This window comes from Arachis hypogaea, chromosome 7, assembly GCF_003086295.3.
Source record: "Arachis hypogaea cultivar Tifrunner chromosome 7, arahy.Tifrunner.gnm2.J5K5, whole genome shotgun sequence".
NCBI lineage: Eukaryota > Viridiplantae > Streptophyta > Magnoliopsida > Fabales > Fabaceae > Arachis > Arachis hypogaea.
In genome coordinates this window covers 13,094,109-13,118,470 of record NC_092042.1, presented here as the reverse complement: position 1 = coordinate 13,118,470, position 24,362 = coordinate 13,094,109, and the positions used below count along the sequence as shown (strand labels likewise).

The 24,362-nt window shown below is 31.8% G+C and overlaps 1 protein-coding gene across 1 annotated transcript; it reads left to right on the top strand.

The window, feature by feature from the left end:
- Window positions 1-21,458: 21,458 nt before the first annotated feature.
- Window positions 21,459-22,074, top strand: LOC112702520 (uncharacterized). Its single transcript, XM_025753588.3, has one exon. It carries the CDS (start codon window positions 21,643-21,645, stop codon window positions 21,871-21,873), a length of 231 nt encoding a protein of 76 aa, XP_025609373.1. The 5' UTR covers window positions 21,459-21,642; the 3' UTR covers window positions 21,874-22,074.
- Window positions 22,075-24,362: the final 2,288 nt, after the last annotated feature.

Sequence of the window (24,362 nt, the reverse complement as noted above, 5' to 3'; positions counted from 1 at the left end):
AAACTTTTTAAGATATTAAATTCACATGTCCGAACTAAACTAATCTACGAAAAATGTTACTAAACTATATACCGAACTCAAGCCAAATCTGTGGCCAATCCAACCCTAAAACACCCCAACTTGGATCTATTCTTGTATTCATAGAAGGAAAGAAGGTTGTTGTAAGGGCTAAGGAGTGACAGAGATAGAGATTAGTACCCTGCCTCCAACCCCATTCATCATCTCTTCAATTCATGGCATGGGCTTACCGTAGCGGTATCCACCCAATCCTTCTCCTCCTGTTGCTTGCCGTCGTCACAGTTACCGACGGTTGGCTATGGCTCCGCCGGGAGACAACGGAAACGGTGTCACCATCTCCCATTCTATGGACTCTCTCTGTCCTTCTCCTCATCCTCGCCTTCCTTGTCCTTCCGCTCCTCACAATCATCACCGCACGCCATTTGCAACGCTCTGCGCTCACAACCGCCGCCAAGATCTCTGCATCTACTATTTTTGTCGCCGCCATTGCAGTTTGTTTCTTACTCATTCTTGCTGCCACCACATCCGCCATCACCGACAACAACAATGCTGCACTCACCACTCGCTCTGTACTCGCCGTTCTTGACATCATCATGATGATTTCCCTCCTCACCATGCTTCCTGTAGTCGACGTGGCTCTTCCTCGAGGACTCGCTTTTTACACCGTCGTCATCCCTGCAACAGTCTCTGCCACCGCCATATATGCCGCCGTAGCCGCTGTCGCAGCCACTGTCTCTACGCCGGATGTAGTAACCTCCCCTGGTCCAGTAGTTGCGGCGGCCCCAATCGCCAGCCCTGCTGTAGTCATCATCACCGGCGTGATCGCCGCCTTTGTCGTGGTCGCCGCCATTGTCGTAGTTGGCCACCTTCCTTCGCTAGTTCCAGTATCTGATGATCTAGTTGCCGGAATAATAGGGGAGGAGAGCCCTTATAAAGGGATCCCCAAAAATAAAATTTACCATGATTTTCATAATAATTGTTAGTTATGTTTAGCGGCTAACAATAATACTAGTTATTAAGTCTTAGTCTAATTAATGATTTAAATTTGCAGAATTTTGTTCAAGTTTCTCCAGGTAGAGCTTCAGAAGTTTCAATATTGATATATTTTCTTTTGGTTGTGTAAAATGTAACTCTAAACCGTTGTTACTTTTTCAATTGGCGTATGCTATTTTGCTGGCGGATTCAGTGTGCTATATTTAAGGCCTACCTTGAATATTTGACAACAAATATTGTTTTTGCACAATTGCACACAGATTTCAACATTATAACGCTACTCACCTATTGAGTTGAGTTACTTCATTTATAATTTATTATTATATTATATTAAAGCGTTTAATTAAACATGTAAAACTAATAAGATACAGTTTTTAACTATTATTTTCATGCCATTATAATCATATAAATTAGGGAGCTATTCACATAAAAATACTTAAAACACCTTTTTTAAAGATGTTTTTAATAATTAAAATTCAACTTATATGATCGATCAAATTGTGTTATTTTTGTTAAAATTAGAACAAACAAATTGATTTAATTAAAAAATTGATAAACAAAATCTTAAACTGATCTAAATTAATATTTTTTATAAAAATAACTACAATACTCCTGTTATAAAAAATCTTACTATATATATATTTAAAAAAAATTTAAATCATAACCCTTTTTTTCTCTCTATGTCATCATATAATTAAAATTTAGGATTTTCAAAATTAATATATATAATAAGAGTATTTTAGTTATTTTTTATAATAAGAATATTATAGTTATTTTCTATAAAAAATATTAATTTATATTGGTTCAAGATTTAGTTTACCAAATTTTCGGTCAAACTAATTGATTTAATCTAATTTTGACAAAAATAACACAGTTTTATTGATTATATAAGTTAAATTTTAATTATTAAAAAATGTCATTAGAAAAAAGACGTTTTAATCATCTTTGTGAGTGCTCTCTATAAATTAAATTTATTTTCGTTATGAAAATATTTTGCAGTATCGTCCAATTGTTAGAAGAGAAAAATGACAACGTTAGTCGTAAATGCCTGTAAATTGTAATAGCTAGGTGAATTTGGATTGTAACAGTTTCTAACATACTGCCAGGTGAATATATATATATATATAAGCTTTTGATCCAATCATTGAAGAGAAGAACTGACCTTTTGCCCCTCACAGGAATAAGCTTGGACGAGAAAGAGTTAGGGAATAAGAAGCCATTGCTACCCACACAAGTATCAATAGCCTTTTTGATAATAATCAATTTCGTCTTTAAATTTTAAATGATCGTTTTGATCTTTATATATTTACAACCATTTTTTATATACTTAACTGTAAATCAAATTAAGATCTCATAAATTTCATTTGAATACCATTAATAAAGTACTGGCATGAATATTCTTAAATATAATGTGGCATCAACTATGATTGAAACAAGATACATGGACACACAAATTTTTAGCCCTTCAAAACTTATTTTTAAGTTTCGCCACTGTGTGGCATATTAATATTACATGTCATTGCTCACACGTCACAAATCTTACCATTCACCTTATATAAGACGAAAATAATTATTTTTAAAATTCAAAACTAAATTGATTATAAGACGAAAATTTTTAAATGAAATTGATTCTTATCTCCATTCTTATATATGGCACGGATAAAAAAAATTCATACCTTGAACTTTCACGTAAAGAATAACCTCATAACAAGTAAGGAATACAATGAGTTAATGAATATACAAACCCTAAATTATAAATTTTTTAAAGTTTAAACCAGTTTGTTCATCTTTAAATAATTCTTCTTAAATAAGGAATGTTATATTCTTTGTTTTTTTTTTTTCATATGCATTATTTGCCAAACCAGTCCATCATATTATACGACTAATAATTTTGTTAACCTATTGTATATTTTCTCCTCTTATATGAAAATAAAAATAAAAATTGCTGATTAGATATTGACTAAAAAATCATTCATCATCTAGAATTCTTCTTTCACATTTCACATTTGCCGCTTAAATCTTAATTAGTGTCATCTTATCTATAAATGGAATGAAGTACGTATTATTACACATTCAAGCAGAAGAAATAGTTACATTTTACACAAAAATAATGCTAGGGAGCATTCAAAATGTGAATTTTGAAGTAATCTAATTTAGTGCATATTCTCACTTCACCAATAACAAGTCTCTATATATTGTATACTATGGAAGAACAAAAAAATCAATAGAACCTAAAATGTAAAAGAATAAATTGAATAACTAAACAAAGTATATAATAGAAACAAGGAATTAGAAATCAAACATTCGAATCATTGTTCGCCTAAAATAAAAATTAGGATGCAATTAATTTTAACATAATTAAAAATCGTTAAATAATAATTTAGTTTTTTAACTATCAATAATTTCATGTGAAATTAACTGAGTTTTTATCTTCACCCAAACATCATTGCAACCGACAATAATCCCAAACTAACCAAAGCTACCAACCCAACAACTCTGTTTTGAGCAGAAGAGTAATAATTATACACATCTGCTGGCACACCCGTCACGTATATGAACCTCGGCGGTGGCGGCGTTGGTGGAGGAGGCGAAGGAGGGGGTGGTGGAGGCCGTGGTGGCGGCGGAGACGGTGGTGGAGGTGGTGGGGACACTGGTGGACTGCAATCATCCTCTGGCGGGGAAGAAATATCAGGAAGTGGTAGTGGCGGTGGCGTAGAAGGCGGAGGAGGAGGAAAAAGAGGAAAAAGGGGTGGAAATTGGTCTCCGCCGCTGCATGAGGTGCCGCAAGGACATGATCCACACTTGATGAATCCTGTGTCTGGTGGTGGCTGGGAAATCACTGAAGAAGAAAATGAAAAAATGAAGCACAAAAGGAGTAGTATTATTGTTGGAGAGACCATTGTGTTAGTACATGGAATAATTGGAATTTGGATCGTTTGAATTTTGTAGCTGAAGGTATATAAAGAACTACTTGTGTGTCAAGTATAGGATCATCTATATGTATGTAGTGTACTTTCGGTGATGTTCTTTGCTTATCATCGTTGCAAGAATAATTATAATGTACCCAGTGTCACCAATAAAATACGTAACTCATATTGCAAAATCAAATGCATGCGCAAACTTTCTCTTAATTTATTTCGTCCACTTGCCAGAATATTTGGTGTGTACAGGTTTTTTTATTTATAGTGACTTGATTTGTGTGGTTATTGTAAATGTAGGGTTGATTCTGACAGCCCTAAGATTTTGAAAAGGGGGTTGGGTTAACAACTTAACATAGAATTCAATTTTTTTTAATAAAAATAGGGAGATTCGAACCTGCGACCTCTTGAATAAGTAAAACGACTATATCATTTAAATTATAGCTCATAATCAAGATAGAATTCAATTATAATAATCTGAAAAAAAATAAAAAATAATAATAAAATTCTTGCATTTTGCATTATTAATTGCTTATATGTTATTAATTGCAATTGCTTCAGCTTGATTGTCATCACAAAAATATTTTTTATTTTAATATTTAGATTTTATATATATATATATATATATATATATATATATAATTTAAATATTAAAATAAAAAAAATTTGTGAGGACAATTTCACATAAAGATAATATTGTGAATTATTATATTAGATAATTTAATATATTTAATTAAATATATTTAACTAAATTATTTAATAATTTACAGTATTATCTTCATGTGTAAAAATAAATTATATAAAAGTATTTCTTTAAAATAAATACAAAATAAAAAAAACAAATCAATTTTTTTTCTCACATTTATAAAAAGGTAAATACTAATTACAATTTAAATTTCAGATAAAAATAAATATGAAAAACAATATAAATTAGCCAAATTTTAAATGCGGAACAATTTCTTTGGTTGTTTTGCGACACTGAAGTTGTTAACATATAGTTTCAGTTGGTATAATTTTTGAAAAAATAGTTGGGAACCAAAATATTTTACTCATAATTAGTCATAATTTTTTAAAATTGAGTTTATTTATATCACTATTATATATATTAAATTTTTATCACACTTTCTTATCACATGAATTATCACACAATTTATCATAGATTTTATATTCTTCTCACATGTTAATCATAATATATCCCTAATTATTATGATGCAACGTATCACATATTAATAATACTTAATATAATTTAATTTCGGTATATATATTAATATTATTACAATAAAGATTAATTATAATAATAATTTTTAGTTGACATTAATTTTAATTTATTTTTTTTTTAACCACTCACCTTTTCATTGATTCATTTCACTCCACCTCGTTCACAAGAAAAAAACTCAACTTTAAATTTTTATAAAAGACACGAATGAAGCAATTTGAAGCTTGATGTATCAATTAGCCAGAGATAGAGAAATAGAATTTGCAATTGAGGGTTTTTTATAAATTGAACCAATACGTGGATGCTACACTCTTGAAGCTTTTTGAGTCTTAGTTCGAGTGAATTAGGTCAAATAATTTACAACTAATTATAATTTTTTTTAATAGTATGACATTTAAATTCGATCTTTAACACATTCTCTATGTTAAAAGAAGTTGAATAAGTGAAACAACAATAGATTCACTTGATAAAGTTGTTCACAGTCAAGTAATTTTTGCAAATATAAAAAATCATATTAGAGTTTGAGGTATGAGATATCATTTGTAGGTTCATAATTATACCATGTACAAGTTCACACGCATAATATCATAATTACATGCAACTAATATCCAAAAATTAAATTAATGTTCATTAGTTATTATATCTATACACATATTATTTTTTAGTTATTGCATAAATAACTATCAAGTCGACACAAATGTTTTCAAATTTATCAAAATTGAATTTAAAAAAATGTCAAATATTTAAATTAATTTATTCAATTGATAAATTTTTTCATAAAATTCACAATTCCAATAACTAATGAACATAATATTAAAATCCACAATTTTAAAATAAATTCCAATATTAAAATTCACATAATATCCATAATTTTATATTAAGAATAAATGACCATTTGTACCAATGAGAGATGAAAACGCTGACATTTGTACCCATGATAGCTAGAAACTAAACTTGTACCCATGATAGATGTTATCTGTGTGACAAAAGTGCACTGCCTTTGATCTGAGCTTGGTTCGTGGGAATCCGAACCTAGGTGGCACTCCCACCCCCCCCAAAGCTATATCTGACGAGGATGTGAACGTTGATATATGAAAGGGGGATAGGTTGAACGCATGAAATCAAAACCCTAGGTAGCTTCCCCCAATACAAACCATGCTCCAAAAAATCGATACTTGTTGAATCTCATTGAGTGTGACGCGCACCCATAGTGATAAAGAATTAGCTCGTACCTCCCACAATGTCTTTCCGGAGATTTAACTCTGCTCCAAATGATGGCAGTCGCAGTTCTTCTTCAAGTTCGAAGAAGATGAAGGCGAAGAAGCTGGACGGCAGATGCTTCTGTGGTTGAGAGTTTGTGTTGATGGAGTCTGGCACCGTTACGAACCCTAATCGATGGTTCATCAGATGTCCTCTATGGGCGGTAATGGCTAGACGCTGTTGGAGTTCAGGTGAAAAAAATTTCTTTGCATTTAAGTTGACCAATCAGTGCATTTGTTTTGTTTTGTCAGACAAGAGACTGCAAATACTTTGTATGGGTTGATGAAATCGAAGATGGATGTGGGAGGGAATAGCAAGATGTTTGCCCAAAAGACAGTCAGAGACTTCTTATCCAAGACATGATTATGGGTTCACTATCATTGAACCTGGAGAAAATCAGCAAGCATTGTCAATTCTGGCGAGAAAGATAGACAAATTTAGGGCTGAAATTAGGGGTGAAATTAGGGGAATTAGAGTGTTGCTTTTATGGATTGCGTTGGGAGTTGCATTTTGTTTGATGTGTGAGATGTATTTCTTTATGAAGATGTAAAATTTGTATGGAGTTGGGGTCTTTGTAAATCACGAGAGAGTGAATGTATTTCCTGATTTTGACATAGACACTTTGATGTTGTTGCTGCTTTGTAAGTTCCTTTTGATAAATTTTATTGTTATTCAGTTGGATATGCACATGAAGCTATGTTTTCTACTTAAAGAATCATAATTAAGCTCAATCTGTGACATAGAGACCTGATGGTTGTGAAAATGTAGTATAAAATCAGGCATAGTAAGTGCTGTTTGATTAATGATAATCTTGTTCCATAACAGAGTGGCGAACAGTTATACACAGATTTTACAACTTAAAGCATAACCTGAAAACTAGGAAAGCTAAATCAACAAGTGGACTGACCATGAAAATGCATCAGCAAAAAACATAGTTGATTACATCAAAATAGCAAACAACATAGTTGATTACAGCAAAAGTAGCATATCACAGTCAGAACAACCAAAATAACACTGTTGCTTACTCCAAAATAGTTAAATAAACCAACCAGTACCCAACTATAAGTAGTGTATCAGCAATGTTGATTACATCAAAATAGCAAAATACATTCAAAACACAGTCTATGACATTAGTGTTGAGTTACTGCTCCCGCTCGAGATTCCATTTTTGGTTCCGCTTGATGCACCTCTCCTGCCTCGACCTCTTCCTTCACCCCTGCCTCTAACAGCTGTGCCTCGACCTCTAGAAATACCTTCCACACCAGTTGTCGGCATGAACTGCACGAACCTTGTGATTGTCCTTACACTAGCACCTTACAGTGAATTTGGCGTTGTTTGAGAGTTGTGTGTGAAAGGGGTTGTGGTTGAATTCTTAGGAGATGGTGCAGATGCTTGTGGGGTATGTGCAGACGACCGGGGGGGGACGCTTGACACTTTTTCTTTTAGGTTATTTCTTGGCTGGTCCAGTGATTGTTGTAGTCTGTGGCTGTGTGGTTGCTGGTGGTGGCATCGAGGGTGGTTGCTGGATTCCAAAGAACAACCAAAGTAATAGTATGAGTCATTAAACAAGTGTAATTAAGGAAATGAATAAAGCAATGAACTAACCTGTGCAGTCTGCGCTGCTGTGAAACCGTTTCCTACTTCAGTTGCTGCTGTGAAACCGTTTCCTACTTCAGCCTCTGCAGCTTCTAATGTCTCTTCATAATACATTTCAGCCAGCATATCTTCATCCTCATCACTTGTAGGGACTTGGGGTGCAGCACTCCCTTCACCCATTGCTTCCTTTCTCTTCTTACAACTTTGCTTGTTGTGACCAACCTACGTAAAATAGGTACTAGTTAAATTGGTACACATTAAGTTAAACATCAAATGATAATATATTGAACACACCTGGAGGCAGTATTTGCATACGATGGTGCCAATCTTTCTCTTTGTTCTATGAGGATCACTCTTATCCTTAGGGGCATCATTTCTTTTGTCTCTCTTGGTTGAATGTCTTCCGATTGATTTTTTGTACCAGGGTGGCAGAATTGGTAGGGTGTCAAGGTGCTCCCAGAACTCTTGGCTTAAAATTGGGCGCATTGAAGTCTGATATGCAGCATTATAAGCACCCATCATGAGCCAGTTATGTGCATACTCTTTGGGTCTTCTATTTTGGTAAACTAAAGCAGCACATGCATGTCTACAAGGTACCCAGTCAGTTGCCAGAGTTTACAACTACATATACCTTTGCCCAAGTCCACACTGACCTTCATGGGAAGACATTGGACTTCATAAACATTTTTCGCGTCATCTCCTGTTGGAAGGGGTCTCCATTTGTTGCTCTCTCTCTTCTCTCTTCTAATCTGCTCTGTTGAGTTGAGACTAACCTTCCACTATACCCAACCAAAGCCTTTTTGTTCCTTGCTATGATCCGCATTACGTAGCACCTCACTTCTTCCAGCATGGTTATAATCAGTTTCCCCCTCATCTTCTTGACCTTGGCATTAAACACCTCGCAGTTATTATTGGTGTAGTTGTCTATCTTAGGGTATTCACTAAAATGTACTCTGCTCCACTGTTTCGGACTAATCTTGTCCAAGTATTCCCAAGCCCCTACATTGATCTTTTTTAGCCTATTCATTGTAGCATTGAAGTCCTGTGTCGTAGTGGCCTTAGCACATGACCACATACACTTCTTCAGCTGCAAGTCACTCCATTTCTTGCGAAAGTTTTGCAATATATGCATGGCATAGAACCTGTGGTTGGCATTTGGGTACATTTTTTGGACAGCAGGAATTAACCCCTATAGATATACATTAATATAAGCAGCATTCAATAATCACTCTTCAAAAGTCTATCAACAGTTATCAATTTTCAAACTTCAATGATAATAAACAACAATTATCATATTTCAACAATAACAAGCAGTTATGAGTTATCATACTTCCAATCATTAAACAACACTAATCATTCTTCTACAATGTGCATCTAAACCTAGTTCAATATGAAACATGAGAACCTATCCATTGTAGAATTACTGTAATCAACTGATCACAAAACAAAATTAAAACACAAATACCTTCTGCATGTCCGACATGAAGTTAAACCCGTTCGCCTGAAAATCTCCCACATCATCCTGAAGGATCTCTAAAAATCACTTCCAATTTTTCTTATTTTTTGATTCAACAATTGCATATACAATGGGGTAAATGTGGTTATTTACATCCTGCCCTATAGTTGTTAATAGCTGACCCCCATAATACCCTTTAAGAAAGGTGCCATCCAACCCTATGAATGGCCTACAGCCACCTACAAATCCCTTCTTGCATGCATCAAAACATACATAGATCCTCAGAAAAAGGAAATTTGAATCAGGCATGGGATTTGTGTGTATCCTAACTATAGAGCCAGGATTAGTCTTCAGAATCTCATTAGCATAGTCACAAAGAATTGCATACTGTGCAATCTCAGACCCATCAATCCTCTCCTTTGCCTTCTTCATAGATCTATAAATCTTTCTCTCGTTGATGAGTACATCATACTCAGCTCTGAAGAACTGGTCAGCCTCTCTCACACTCAAGTTTGGTTGAACTCTTATTCTTTCTTTTAGCTCATCAATCACCCATTTACCATCTGCTTACTTGCAGTGATTGTCCCTACTATAGATGTGTTCGTTGACAAAAGTCTTAACCTGATAACTTGCTGGAAATGTCCTCTTGGCATAGTATATTTGTCAAGGACAATCCTCATCGTAGCATATAGCCTTTGATCTTGTAGAGTCACAGCGTACAAAGAAATTGCTTCTTTTGATGTTTATATTAAACTTCCGGACTACTTTTCTAAATTGATTTAGAGTTTCAAATTCCATTCCCACTTTCAACCGCACCTGGCTAACAGGGGCATCGGCATTACTGTGAGGAAAGAATGGGGTCTCCTCAGAATCTTCATCACTAGGTATGCTATGCAAGTCCTCTGATTCATAGCAATGATACCCAGCGTTGTCATAAAAAAAATCCTCCTCATCAATCATGACAAAGAAGGTTGGAGGCTTGTCCGGATCAGGATTAGGGATGAAGGATTGTCCTGTAGGGGGGCCTACTTGTTGATCTTCTCCTGTTCTTTTTTGGCCGACCCTCAGCCTCGTCTGAAGGATTGGTTTCATTATTCTAGAGAGTCCTGTTGGAGTCAAAAGGTGGGGCTGACTCAGGGATTGATTGTGAAAGTGAATTTTTGTAAGGATGTGGGATGTATTGGGTGAGCTACTCTGGTGCAATAGGTTCAGAGACATTGGCCTGAGAGGGAGTGAATTGGTCTGTTTCATCAGAGTGGCAAGGTTGCTGGGAAGCTTCAGATACATTGGCATTAGGGGGAGGGACTGGGTCTGTCCCATGAGTTTGGAATGGTTGCTGCTCTACCTCAAGAGGTGGCTGGGAAGGTTGGGACTGAGTTGATGGTAGTTCATCCGGCTAGACAGGTGTTGGAGGAGGTTGAAAAATGTTAATTGGTTCATGTGTTGCTAAAGGAGCTGGGTTGTTCTCTTGATGGGCCTCTTTTACGGGCTGGGCCTCAGCACTTATTTGGGCCTGCTTCTCAACTTGGACATTACCAACTATCTCAGCATCGTCATCATCTTCCACTACTGCTAATCTTCTTTTTGGAGTCTTCTTTGGAGTTGGTACCCTTTTAGCACAGACCTTTCTTCTCGTCTTTGATGGAGTCAATTCCTTCTCCTCAACTACCACAGGCTAATCCACGAGATGCTCTGTATACACATTAATTTTGTTTCTATTCTTCATGGTTGCCTCATAAATTCTAACTACATCCATATCAACTCTTAGCAATCTCAACCCATCATCAAGCTCCTTCCCAGGTTCTAGCCAGTAAAACTCAGAAATCGACGTATATCCAATGTCCTTCAGCAAGTCAGAAATGAAAAAACCATTGAGGGTATCAACATTTACCCTTTCTATCTCCGTCACTTCTCCACCAATGTAGCTAACCTTACCAAATGGTCCTCTCTCAAACCTGCCTCTATGATGAATGGACAGAGTTATGTGGATGGTGGCTATCCCTGGAAGTAAAATTTAACAAAGCAATAAACACACATTCTCTGTAACTGATGCTAACACAAACCCTCAACAAACTACTCTCTATCAATTCTGAAGGAAATACAGTAACTCATACGATTTCATTAGGCAACAACATTTGTCTAACTACTTGCAACGACATATGAAATTATTCATTGGTGAGAAACGACATACCTGTGTAATTCTTCAAAGGGAGTGACCACCTCGATGTCGAAGACAAAAGGACTGGTAAAAGGCTCTGCTCGCTACTCGATTCAGCAAACTCTGGTCGTCTTCTCCGGCTTCGAATGGACCAACGGCGACGACGAACCTCTGCTAGGGCACGACTGATTCTCACGGGAACTATCGTTCCTTTTTCCACTCTCTTTATGATAATCAACGTTCACATCCACGTCAAATATGGCTTTGGGTGGGTGCGAGTGCCACCTAGGTTCAGATTCCCAGGAACTAAGCTCAGATCCAAGTCAGGGCACTTTTGTCACATGGAGAGCATCTATCATGGGTATAAGTTTAGTTTTCAGCTATCATGGGTACAAATGTCAGCGGTTTCATCTCTCATGGGTACAAATGGTCATTTATATATTCTTTATATTAATAAAATCTATAATTTTGTACTTATAACATTCATAATTTTATACGTATGATGTCCATAAATTTTTATAATTAACATTACTAAATTTCAAACTATGTGTTTTATTGTATTCTTTAAATTATCTCATATGTGCACTAATATATCATGATTTTAATTATTTTAATATTTTTTATTTAATAATTATATGTATGCTTATTTATTGATTTTAATTATTTTTAAAAATTTGTTTTAATTTGTATTTATTTTTTATTTTTTAATAGTCTATATGTAAAATATGAGTTATATAGTAGAAGTTGTTAAAATTTTTTAATTTAACATCAATAATTTTATATGTATAACATCTATAATTTTAAACACATAATATCTATAATCAATAAATTGGTGCTAATTTATTATTTATTATTTTAGTTTGTAGGTTACTAATAATTTTGGAAGTTTCTATTTTTAATAAATAGAGACTAATCAAATTTAAGATGCTTTTATTTTATATAAAATATATTAAGGCGATTTGAGAATTTTTTTTAGGATTAAAAATATAGAATTTAAAATTTTATTTGAAAAAAAAATTATAGAATTATGAAAGAGAATTTTTTGAGATTTGGTTCATATTAAATTTGAAATTAATTTTTGTTAAAATTAAATGAGAGAAGATAGTTATAGAAAAAAATTAATTATGTCAATTAAGTGAAGAGAGTGATTTATACTCTCTTATTAGTGTAAATATTATTAATTATGTATTTTTATTTATTATCTATGATATTTTGACTACTTAACAATACTCAATTTTTGCTGTAATATGTGCAAGTGTCCAACTCATTGTTTATTGGTTCTTCCTCAACTATGCTAGTAGTTTAGTATACACTAAAATCAATCATTAATATAAAATATATATTAAAAGAAAAAATTTAGAGAGACAATGAGTTTATTGTACATATTGTACAATAAAGGATAAAAAGAAAATTAAAATCACATGATAATTAATTTAATTAATTTTTAATAATTTTTCATTTTGAATTAAAAAAAAAGAATTTTAAACAGAGACAGTTACGTATCTTCCTCTCTTCGCATGTGAGGTCAGTACTTCGGAGCCTTCCTCTTCTCTATTCTCTTTTCATCTTGCCAGTCCGTCGCTGCTAAGAATATCAGCCGCCACCTAGAGCACCAGCCGACGCCACCCTGCCCACCGCGAACATCCGAGCACCCCTTTCGTGCACGTTGTGTTATTCTTGCAGCCCCCTACACGCGGACCATGCAGCCCCCTCCCTACAGCCGGTGGGTTTCACTGTCCCAACGTCTTCATACGCGACAAACAGGGGACAGATGATTGTTTTAGTGAGTAATTGAATGATTATTTCTTGTTCGTAAAAGTTGGATGTTCATCTCTATACATAGCTAGATGGTTATTATTATTAGTTGCGTAAATGGTTGTTTTTTGTCACGAGTGCGATGGACTGGAAAGTTAAGGTGGCGGTGGCAGGACGCGACCCACAGGCTGCGTACTGGCGCAGGAGAGAGCGGCGAGCCAGGCACCAGGGCTGCACGACCGGAACGAGGAAGGCCTGCCTCAACACGAGCTGCCGGCGGATGACACAAAGACCCGCGACGGGAAGGAGACATCCGTTCGACCTGTTGGCTGTCGGCGACGAAGACAGACGTGCGCGAGAGAGGCAGGTGGACTGGGGCCGAAGCTGAACACCGCTGAGGGTTCGATGGTCAATGGAAAATCTCGGGGTGGCTGTCGTCTGGGGATGAAGAAGGATTTAAGGGTGAAACTGTTTGTAATTAGGGTTTGGTTGGTTGATTTTGTGAAATAACTGAATGGAGGTTTTTGGATTTAGAGTAATTTGTGGAGTGGTATTTACTTTTGATCTCTATTAGACTAAATAATCAGTCCATTAATACATTATCAATATTTTTCGCTATCTCCTTAATATATTATATTCAAATATAAATATATATTAAAAATAAATTAAATTATATATATTTATACATAAATACATTAATAATTAATTTTAGTAATTAAATTTTATATACAAATAACATTTTTGTTTCTTACTGCTTTATGCGGGTCTCATGAGCAATAGAACACAGTGCTTTCTTCTTCACTTTGCATAAAGTGCAAGGCTGGCATTATTCTTAACACTTGTTGGCATCTTCATTTTAAGTATCTTAAAATTATGATCTTCTCTTTCCTTCTTGATATGATCCTTATAGTCTTTCAAAGGAAGATCGAGAAACAACTTTTAGCAATGTTTAAAAACTTATTTGATTTAATAGAAGGATTATTTGTGTGCCTTATTTATCTCAACAATCAATATTTTTTGGCTTAAATAAGTTTTTGGTTATTATAATATATATTCTTTAATTATTTTGATTTATATATTTTTTTTTCAGTTTTGATCTAATAAAATTTAAAATTTTTTTTGGTTAATCGCCGTCAATTCGCTCCATTAAAGACTTATGTGTCAAAATACGTATGTAGGATTGAGTGTAACATGCGTAAATAAGGACTGATTTTCTTACAGTAGTAGCAGAATGGACTAATCTGTCGCGAATTTGGCTAATGTTGCATGCATAAGGCGAAATTTAAACTCCCGACATCTGCTTAAGCGGACGAATGAGTTGATCACTTGACCAATCTAAGTTGGTTTTAAACTATAATTAATTACTTAATTGTAATTAGTTGTTTGGGTTGGAATTTTTTGTTGGCAAAGCCGATTGTGGCACTAGTGGATTTTGGCTTTATTTGAAAGGGGGTTAGGCTCATGTTGTCTGTTGCTTTGGGAAGTGATCGTTGACGAGAGAAAAAAAAACATAGAGAAGGTTGGGCGGAAAAGGTCGATAATATTGTTACTTAGTATGCATGATTTTTTTTATATATATATAAAATATGCTACGTAAGTAAAGTTAAATTATATTTAAAAATTTTAAAAATAATAATTTTTATTAATATTTTGTAATTTGATAATTTTGATATTTTTTTATAAAATATTTATTTCAAGAGCATAGTAAATATAAAGTAATTACTGAGTCATTACAAATTTTAATGTATTTATTAAAATTAAATTTACTTAATATGTGAAGGTTATTTTTAAAATATTTAATTCACAAGTTCCGCAAGAATAAGTTTGAAAATATGATATTTAAGGAAAGAAAAATTTTCTACCAATATTTTCAAGGATACAATAGCTTTGAACATAATTTTAAAAAAATTTGAAAATTTGAAAAATTTTGAGAGATACGATGAATACATATTTTTCATCTAGGTTCTAAATTTAAATAATAGTATTGAATCTTTTAGCTATTGTTTTTGATAAATGACTAGTATTAGCTATAATTTACAAAAACATTATGTAGTTTTAATAAAAAAGAGAAGAGTTAAAAATTTATTCGGTGTGAAATATCACATTGTTTGAAAAATCTTAGATATTGTCGAGTATAAAATCGTTAACAAAATCATTTTAGTGCATTGTAAATTCTTATCTAATGAATCTTATATTTCATGGGACAAATAGACCAAAATTTATTCACACTAAATCCAAACCTACCTTTTATTATTTCATGGACCAAATGATAGGTAGACTAAAACTTAACTCATAATATTTGACAAAAACAGAACCAAAAAAGCTCAACAAGTTAATCATCACCATTGTCAATACATAATTAGGGACAATAATGTCATAGATTAAAGATTAAAGATTATTAAAGATTAATAATCATGTCGGTAAAGTGGTTAATGTAATTATTAAAGATTAAAGATTTTTAATTTATATTTTAGTGTTAAGTTAAGTTTTAAATTAATCTCTGAATTTAACATTATGTACTAAAATCATCTTTAAAATTTATTTTAATTGTATTAATTATATCTTTGAAATTAATAAAAATACACCATGTTAGTTATTAAATTATTTTTTATTAACCTGTTAAAAGTAACTTGATGATATAGACATTAGTGATATATGTTACTTTATAGTTTGACTATGTATAATAATATGATAATAGTTCTATTAGTAATATGTGACATGCTTACGAAGACGAGTGTGTCACGTGTCACAATATTATTTGACTATGTGTCATCTTGTGACATGTGGTATGTTATCGTGGATGGATGTGCAATGTGCCATAATGTTATTTAACCATGCATCATTTTATGCCGCATGTCGTAATATTATTCGTCTACATATCATTTACTAGACTTCGTTTGGTTACTGTCTTCAGAACATATAGACACAGACACAACTATCTCAAAAGATATAGACACAAATAGACATAAATTTTTTAACGTGTTTGGCATCAATGTACAAGACACAACAATTTAATTCAAATGTCCATTTTATCCTTATTAAGTCTCTACCATCATCTTCCACCAACATTAACGTTGCCGTCACCATAGCTTTCTACTACCACCACCATTGCCACCCACAATTTTTTAACTTCATCGCAAAATACTATCTTCAACTTTTATTTATTCATCAGCTCAACAATTCAATTTTTTCATTAAAAAAAAACTGAAGCAAGTTGAAATAAATAAATAAAAAGAATGAAAATGAGAAGACAAATCTCAAAAATGGTCGACTACTATTTTGGGCTTTTTTTATTTTTTTCGCTTTTTTAATGAAATTGATTCAAGTAATAGTGGAGACGAACAGATCTGAGCAACATGATGAATGCAGACAAATAAATCTGACCAAAGAAGATGACCCATGATAATGATACGCGCCACTGTGTGAAGAGAGAAAGAGAGAAGAGGAGGAAGAAGAAAGAAGGGGCGTCAATGGTGGCGGCCCGTGGCAGCGTATGGAGGGACAAAACAATAGAAGGAGAAGCAGAGTGATGAGTGTGGCGATGCGAAAAGAGAGAGAGAAAGAGATGAGAAAGAGAGGAGAGGCAATGGCTATGTGGGTGGTGTGGAGGAGGGATACAGCCATGGAAGAGGGAGGATGGAGGAAGGGATGTGGAAGTTGGAAGGATTTTGGGGTTAGAAACAAAGAATAGAGAAAATAATAAAAGACAAAAAGGAGAATTAGGGTTAGATTAATTAGGGATATAGTTGAAATTAAAAAAAAATAAGGGATAAAAATGTAAAATTGTGTGTCTTATAAGTTGTGTCTCAATGTCTCACCTCAATGGAGAGACACTAAAAACATATATTTTGTGTATACTTGTGTACCACCGTTAGGGGTGAAAAAAGGCCAGACGGCCTGCCAGGGGCCTGCAGCCTGGCCTGTGTTTGGCCTGTCCAGGCTGGCTTGTTATAAAATAGGTATAAGTTCAGGCTCTTTTAAAAACCTTAATACATTAATAGGTCAGGCACAGGCTTACTAATTAGCCTTATAGGCCTGTTAGGCCTGCCTGGCCTGTTAAAATATAATTAAATATATAAAAAATTATTTATTATTAATAAAATTATGAGTTATTTTAAATTTATTATATTTTATTATAAATATTTTTGTATATTTTAAATATGTTAAAAATTTAAAATTTTTTATAAATATTAAATATATAACATATTACATATAACTATTTTTATTAAAAAATAATTTTTTTAAATAATATTTTTATTTTTGTAAAAAAAATTATCAGGCCTTTTAACAGGCTTCAGGCCAGGCCAGGCTGAATAACAGGTCAAGCTTAGTACTTTATAAAGAGCCTATAACAGGCTGCAGGCCAGACTCAGGCCAATCTACTATATGACAGGCCAGGCCTATTAAGAGTAAAGCCTGGCCTGGCCTGACCTGTTTCCACCCCTAACCACCGTGTCCATCATAAATTTGTGTTTCAACAAACAAACGGTGGACATGTGCTACTCTGTCCATGTTTTTAGTATCCTGGGACACCAACCAAACACACGCCTATATCATCATTCTAGATACATCAAATTGGTCTTTAACTTTATATTAAGTGACCCATTTTAGTATGTGAAATTAAATGCCTTTGTACCAAATTAGTCAATTCACAATTTTTTTTTAATCCAAAATTTTTAATATCTTTAAATGTATTAATTTCAATTTTATTTTTTCACATATCGTTTAAATATAAGTATTTTAATAAAAAAAATTAAAATTTTAATTTAATTATATTTTTTACAGTAATTTAACATTGATAAAATTTATAATATATAAGTATGTTATTTTTGAAAAATGATAAGACGGATTAAATATACTTTTTTTTCAAAAAACACATATCTTTTAAAAGAAATTAAAATTAAAATACACAATTTTTTAATGTTTATTATTTTTATGAAATACACTTTTTTTTTTACTTAAAAAATATATTTTTTAAATCAATCATATAACTTTTTTATTAAATAACATAATAATTGTTATGAGACGTATCTTAAATTAGTTGTGTATAAATGGGATGGATAAAAAAAGTTGAAGACGATAATAAAAGTGTTTGAACTGCCTTCATATTAGCTTCAAAATAGTAGTTAAAAATACCTATAAAAAATTCTGATATGTAAATCATAAAAAATTTAAGTTGATTTATATGAGAATTGAGTTAAAAAATACCTGAGTTTGTTAAGATATTTATAGAAAAAAATGATAACTTAATTATCTGAATTGATGATCTTATCTAAAGTGAGTGTGTAATTTCTTTTCTTATTGCATAAAAAATTAACAAATTATTTCATGTTGCATAGTTATAAGTATTAAATTATTATGGAAAAAAATTGTACCATTAAAACTAAAATTTTAAAATATTCATCAAAAGTATTTGTATTTAAAAAGATATTTTAAAAAATATAATAAAAATTAGTACAATTAAAGATATTAAAAATTTTAAATTCATTTAAAAAAAGAGAAAAAATAGATTAATAGTCAAATTAGTACTTAAAAATGAGATATTTTTTAAATTCATCCCAAAACAATTTTTTCAATTAAATTGGTTCTTCAAAAATTATGAATCACTCCGATCCATTAACAATTTTTTTCAAAAGTTAATGTTGTAAAATGTTAATTGATAACATATATAATATCTTATATGTCAAATTGGATATTAACCAAACATGTTTATGAAAATTTATTAATTTAGTCATTTTTTTCAATTATAAAAATTTTATTCCCAATATGACCTAGTAACTAAATTGATAGATTTTCGTAAACATATTTAATCAACGTCCAATTGAACATGTTATGTGTCATGTATACTATCAGTTAACATTTTACATCATCAATTGTTGACGAAAATTGTGAGTGGGGTAACTAAAGGATAGATATGATTGATTCATAATCTTTGAAAGACCGATTGAAAAAATCTTTTAGAAAGGAATATAAAAAATGTCTTATATTTTAATGACTAATTTGACTATTAATCCGAAAAAATTATTAAAGGGACTAATTCGGTGCACATCATTTAATGAGACACTTAATACAAAGTTAGAGACTAATTTGGTGCCTCTATAATGATAATACCTTGAATGACATGTAAACAAATAATGTTACGACATGTGATACAAACTGACACATAACTAAATAATATTATGTTTTTGGTACACTTGTCTATGTCAACACGTCACGTGTTATTGTCCAATCCATTATCATATTAGGTTTAATTGGATTTGTATTCTCTAAAGTTTGAATTTCACTTTAGAGAGTAAAGTGTAATCTTCTATTATTGAATAGTTTCTCTTTCATATTTATTCTTAGTCCCACCTATGAAATTAATGGTGAGAGATCACACTTTACTCTCTAAAGTAAAATTCAAACTTTAGATGATTCAAATCCGGTTTAATTACTCTGTTGTTCTCTATAGTTTTGCGAAATTTTCAATTAGGTCCCTATATATTTTTTTCCTTTTAATTGGATTCCTACACCAATTTTTTTTTCAATTAGATCCCTCTTAGCAATAATTAGCTTAATTTATAAGGACTCAATTAAAAAAAATTTGGTGCAGAGATTCAAATAAAAAAATGTAAAGACCAATTAAAAAAAAAATTTAGTGCACAGATCCAAATAAAAAAAATGTAGAGACTCAATTAAAAAAAATATAAAGACCTAATTAAAAATTTTGCAAAATTATAAGGATAAAAAAATAATTAAACCATTATATAATTATACGTGGCCAATTCACAAAGTAATACGTATCCTGAATAGTCCATGTAATCGAGTTGCACCAGCTCACTGTTAATAAAAAATACACTTTTTAATTTAGATGTGATTAGAAGAATGGTGTATGACACAGTTATGAAGTGTATAGGTATTTTACGCAACTGTGGTGTTAAAAACAAAAATCGGACTTTCCGATTTTTTAAACACAAATCGGAGGATCCGATTACCTTCTCCAAAATTTTTTTTTTTTCACACTAATTGGACTATCCAATTAGTAAGCTTAACTTTTTTTCAAAGAAATCGGATAATTCGATTCTTTCATTCTTTGTTTCAGAAAAAGCTGTCCTATATTCATATCTAGCACCCATATTTTTCCCAACAATACATAACACACACATACTTTTCATATAAAAAAAATAAACTTAAAAAATAAGCCAAAAACTAATGCAATACATTTTTACTAATTTTAAAAATATAATTAATATAATTAAAATATCAAAAACAATTTTAATACATAGTATACAAATTATTCGGAGACTTAACTCGTATTTTAATGATACTATTTGCTATTGTCGACTGTCACCGACATTGGTAAATATAATTGAATTTTTTTTCATTGAGATTTCGGCCTATACAGACTTCTACAGAAGTCTTGACTATCAATTAAATTGGTTATCAACGTGTTCATCAATGAGATTGTCGGTAACTTAAATATTTCTATAGTTTGTGATTTTTTTTTTGTATATAATTTTTGTTAAATGTTGGTATGTGAAATCTCTTAATTAATATGTATCGATCAGAGATTGTCGAAAATATCGTAAATTCCAAACAGATGTGATGCTCTTTTATTAGTTTGTTGTTTGAATTACCAAACAAAAAGTTATGTATCAATTTCACTTTAATTTCAAAATTTAAAAACTAATTTATTTAGTTCTGAAATTGAAAAATGTAATTCATTTCAGTTTGTCTAGGATTCTTGGTTTATAAGATGATTAAGATTAATCTTAAAAATATGACATAGCAACAACAAAGTCTATGAATCAAAGGAAGTTATTATGCTCTACCCCATACAAAATATGATATGAAATTAAATAAAATAAATATAATAAGAGTCCTAAATAATTAAACAACCTGGGTAAAAGTACTCAATATGTGGAACCAGCTTCCCAAGCCCAGATGGCCAGATGTACCGAAAGCAATGAAACAGGACACGTGTCACATAGATACACGACATAAGGACACGTGTGCAATAAGTTCCTTCCTCCTCTGACACGTATATCATCCAATCACATAACTTCAGAAGCACTTATGTATTATATGCATGTTTGAGTTCCCCTACTACTAAGGAAGTCAAATTCGTTCTATATAAAGAACAGACCCTAATAATTGGATACAATCAAGTTGCATAACACAATTCTTCGATTTCAATTTCACAAACAGCTTTTGGTGCTTCCATTTTGATCTCGTTGATTACACATTTAAGTTGTTACTTTATATTATAAGCTAAGTATTAGATTAATTAGATATGGTTGGAACAGGGGTTCCAATATGTGTACAATGTGGTAACACTAGCAACCCTTGTCGGTGCAAGGTGGTGGGGCCAACGGTGGGGTTCCTGGCGTTTGCTGCGGCGGCGGTAGTGGAGTGGCCGGTGGGTGCTCTGGTTTATTGTTTCCGCCACATGAAGGGCCGCAAAATCATGGCTCATCCTGCCACCGTGGTCTACCCTTCAGTCACTAATGCTATTCCAATTTAAGTTAACACTTCTTACACTTTTATGTCTCATGTATGATATGAATAAAATCATGAATCTATGTTATTTTTCTTTTTCTGCGATAAAAATACAGATAGGATGTTATCTTAATTTAGTTTCGTCTGCTAATTTTATTTCCTTAGTTTATTAACCTTTTGTTTTAATTTGTGGAATAAAATTATTGCTCTGTATATTCTTAATTAACAGAATGAGTACCCTCGCTTAAATATGATATACCTGTATGATTAAGCTTTATAGTCATGGCTGTCGTATAGTAAATAGTACTAATAAGTAATGGCGGTTTCTTTCTTTTTTTTTTTTTAATAGTAGTGTATTTCCAGCAAAGCGGGGGAAAATACATGAACATGGTGGTTCACCAGCACTACAAGTATAAAAGTATGAGTAAACAACACTTATTCTATGACATCCATCATTATATATATTATACTCCAAAACCGCACATACCAACAAACTACTAAAGCTTTTTGGCTTTTAAGTATGTGAAGCTTTTACCCATGGTGAATTTTAGCCAGCTCCTCTCATATATTATGTGTTCACAATGGGTCTTCTTCAAAATTTCATTTTGATCTCAGCTAAAAAGGCATATATTATGTAGTAGTCTTCCTTGATATATTTTTATTTCTTTTTTTTGTTTTTTCATTTCTTCTCCTGTTTTTTTTATGTTGATAGACTCATAAAAGATCCACACAAGTAAATAAGTGATGAACACCTATAGAAAGATGGGTCAAAAGCCCAAAATATTGGTTTATGTTGATAGAGTTATAAAAGAATTGGTTTATGTTGATGGGGTTATAAAAGATTCATACAAGTAAATAAGTGATTTTACCAAAAAAAAAAAAAAAGTGATGAACACCTATGGAAAGATGGGTCAAAATATTGCTTTATGTTGATGGAGGTATAAAAGATTTACACAAGTAAATAAGTGATGAACACCTATAAAAAGAGAAGATGGACCAAAATATTGCTTTTGAGGTTTTGGGAACTGGGTGGTTGGGTTGGGGTTTGGGTAGGATTTTTGGGGTTACTCTATAAGAGAAAGAAGGAAAAAAACACAAATGAAATAATAGTAATATTATTCGCCGTCTGTGGAGATCGAACCCACGACCACGTGGTTAAAAGCCGTGGGTTAAAAGCCATGCGCTCTGCCGTCTGTGGAGATCGAACCCACGACCACGTGGTTAAAAGCCACGCGCTCTGCCGTCTGTGCTAAGACAGTTTATATTTTTAAATTAATTTTAAATTTATATAATTCCTAATATAATTAAATCATGTAAAATAATTTAAAAAAGGAAAACAACTATCAAGATATGTTAAACGTGGTTAAAAGCCACGCGCTTCTGAGCTAAGACGACTTGTGTTTTTAAATTTATATAATTCGTTTTGACAGGCATTTTTGTCAATATTTTTTTTATAAAATTTTAAAAATAAAAAATATAAATATAAATATAAATTAAATGTACTATATATTTTATATTAACAAATTCTTTTGAATTGTGATAAAAAATTATATAATTTTATTTATTTGAAAAAAATATTTGTTTATCCATATAAATTTTACTAGAACTCGTTTTTTTTTTTCATTTCTTTTTATACTAATATTTATTCTTTTTCTTAAAATATGTGCTTTTAAAAAAATTTGACAATTGTTTTAAAAATGAAGGAATATATAATAATACATTAAGGTTTGTTGCTAACTGAGGAAGTCTTGAATAGGTAGTTGAAAAATATCAAATTAAAAATAATACCAAAAAAAATGATAAATGACAAGAATAAATTAATTAAAAAAATGATACATACTAAATTGACAGCATTGACAGCACAAACAGATTAATCTATCTATTATGTCAGTGTTTGTCAAAAAAATGAAAAAATGAAAACATGGTATTACAAAATGCACGATCTATATTATTACATAAATAACTATTCTAGAATTAATAACATCTAAGTTAGGTAGTATATTATATACTAATATGAATATGCTAGCCTTGCTACTTGCTAGTAGCAACTTTCTTTCCATCCTCCAATATCTTCACCAATACATTTCTCTTTCACCTATGCCAATAGATCACCCCAAGAAAAGAAAAATAATTAAAGGTGACATTATTAATTAATTTTTTGTGTCAAGTGTTATTAATTAATTTAGAAATAATAATATTTTTTTTAAATGACAATATTGATTCTATCAAAATAATTAGGACTAGACTGCAAAATGCTAAAAATTTACAACTTTTAATATAAGCCCAAAAATTTATCAAAAAAAAATGTTAAAAAGAATGGATTTCAAAAGAGAAAGGAAAAAGAAGAAAACTATGTAGAACTCTAGAGACGATGAAGTCATTGCTCCTCGTTATTGTTCCATTCATTGCACTTTGTAGAACGAAAGCAAGCTCATTTCTGACCTCTTCTCACTTTTATTAAACAGAAGATATTTATGTGTTCATTTTTTAGAATATTTTTTGCAAAAAAAAAAC

Bases quoted from the DNA above. Each gene is read 5' to 3' on its own strand.
- LOC112702520 (XM_025753588.3), top strand. From the start codon at position 21,643: ATGGTTGGAACAGGGGTTCCAATATGTGTACAATGTGGTAACACTAGC.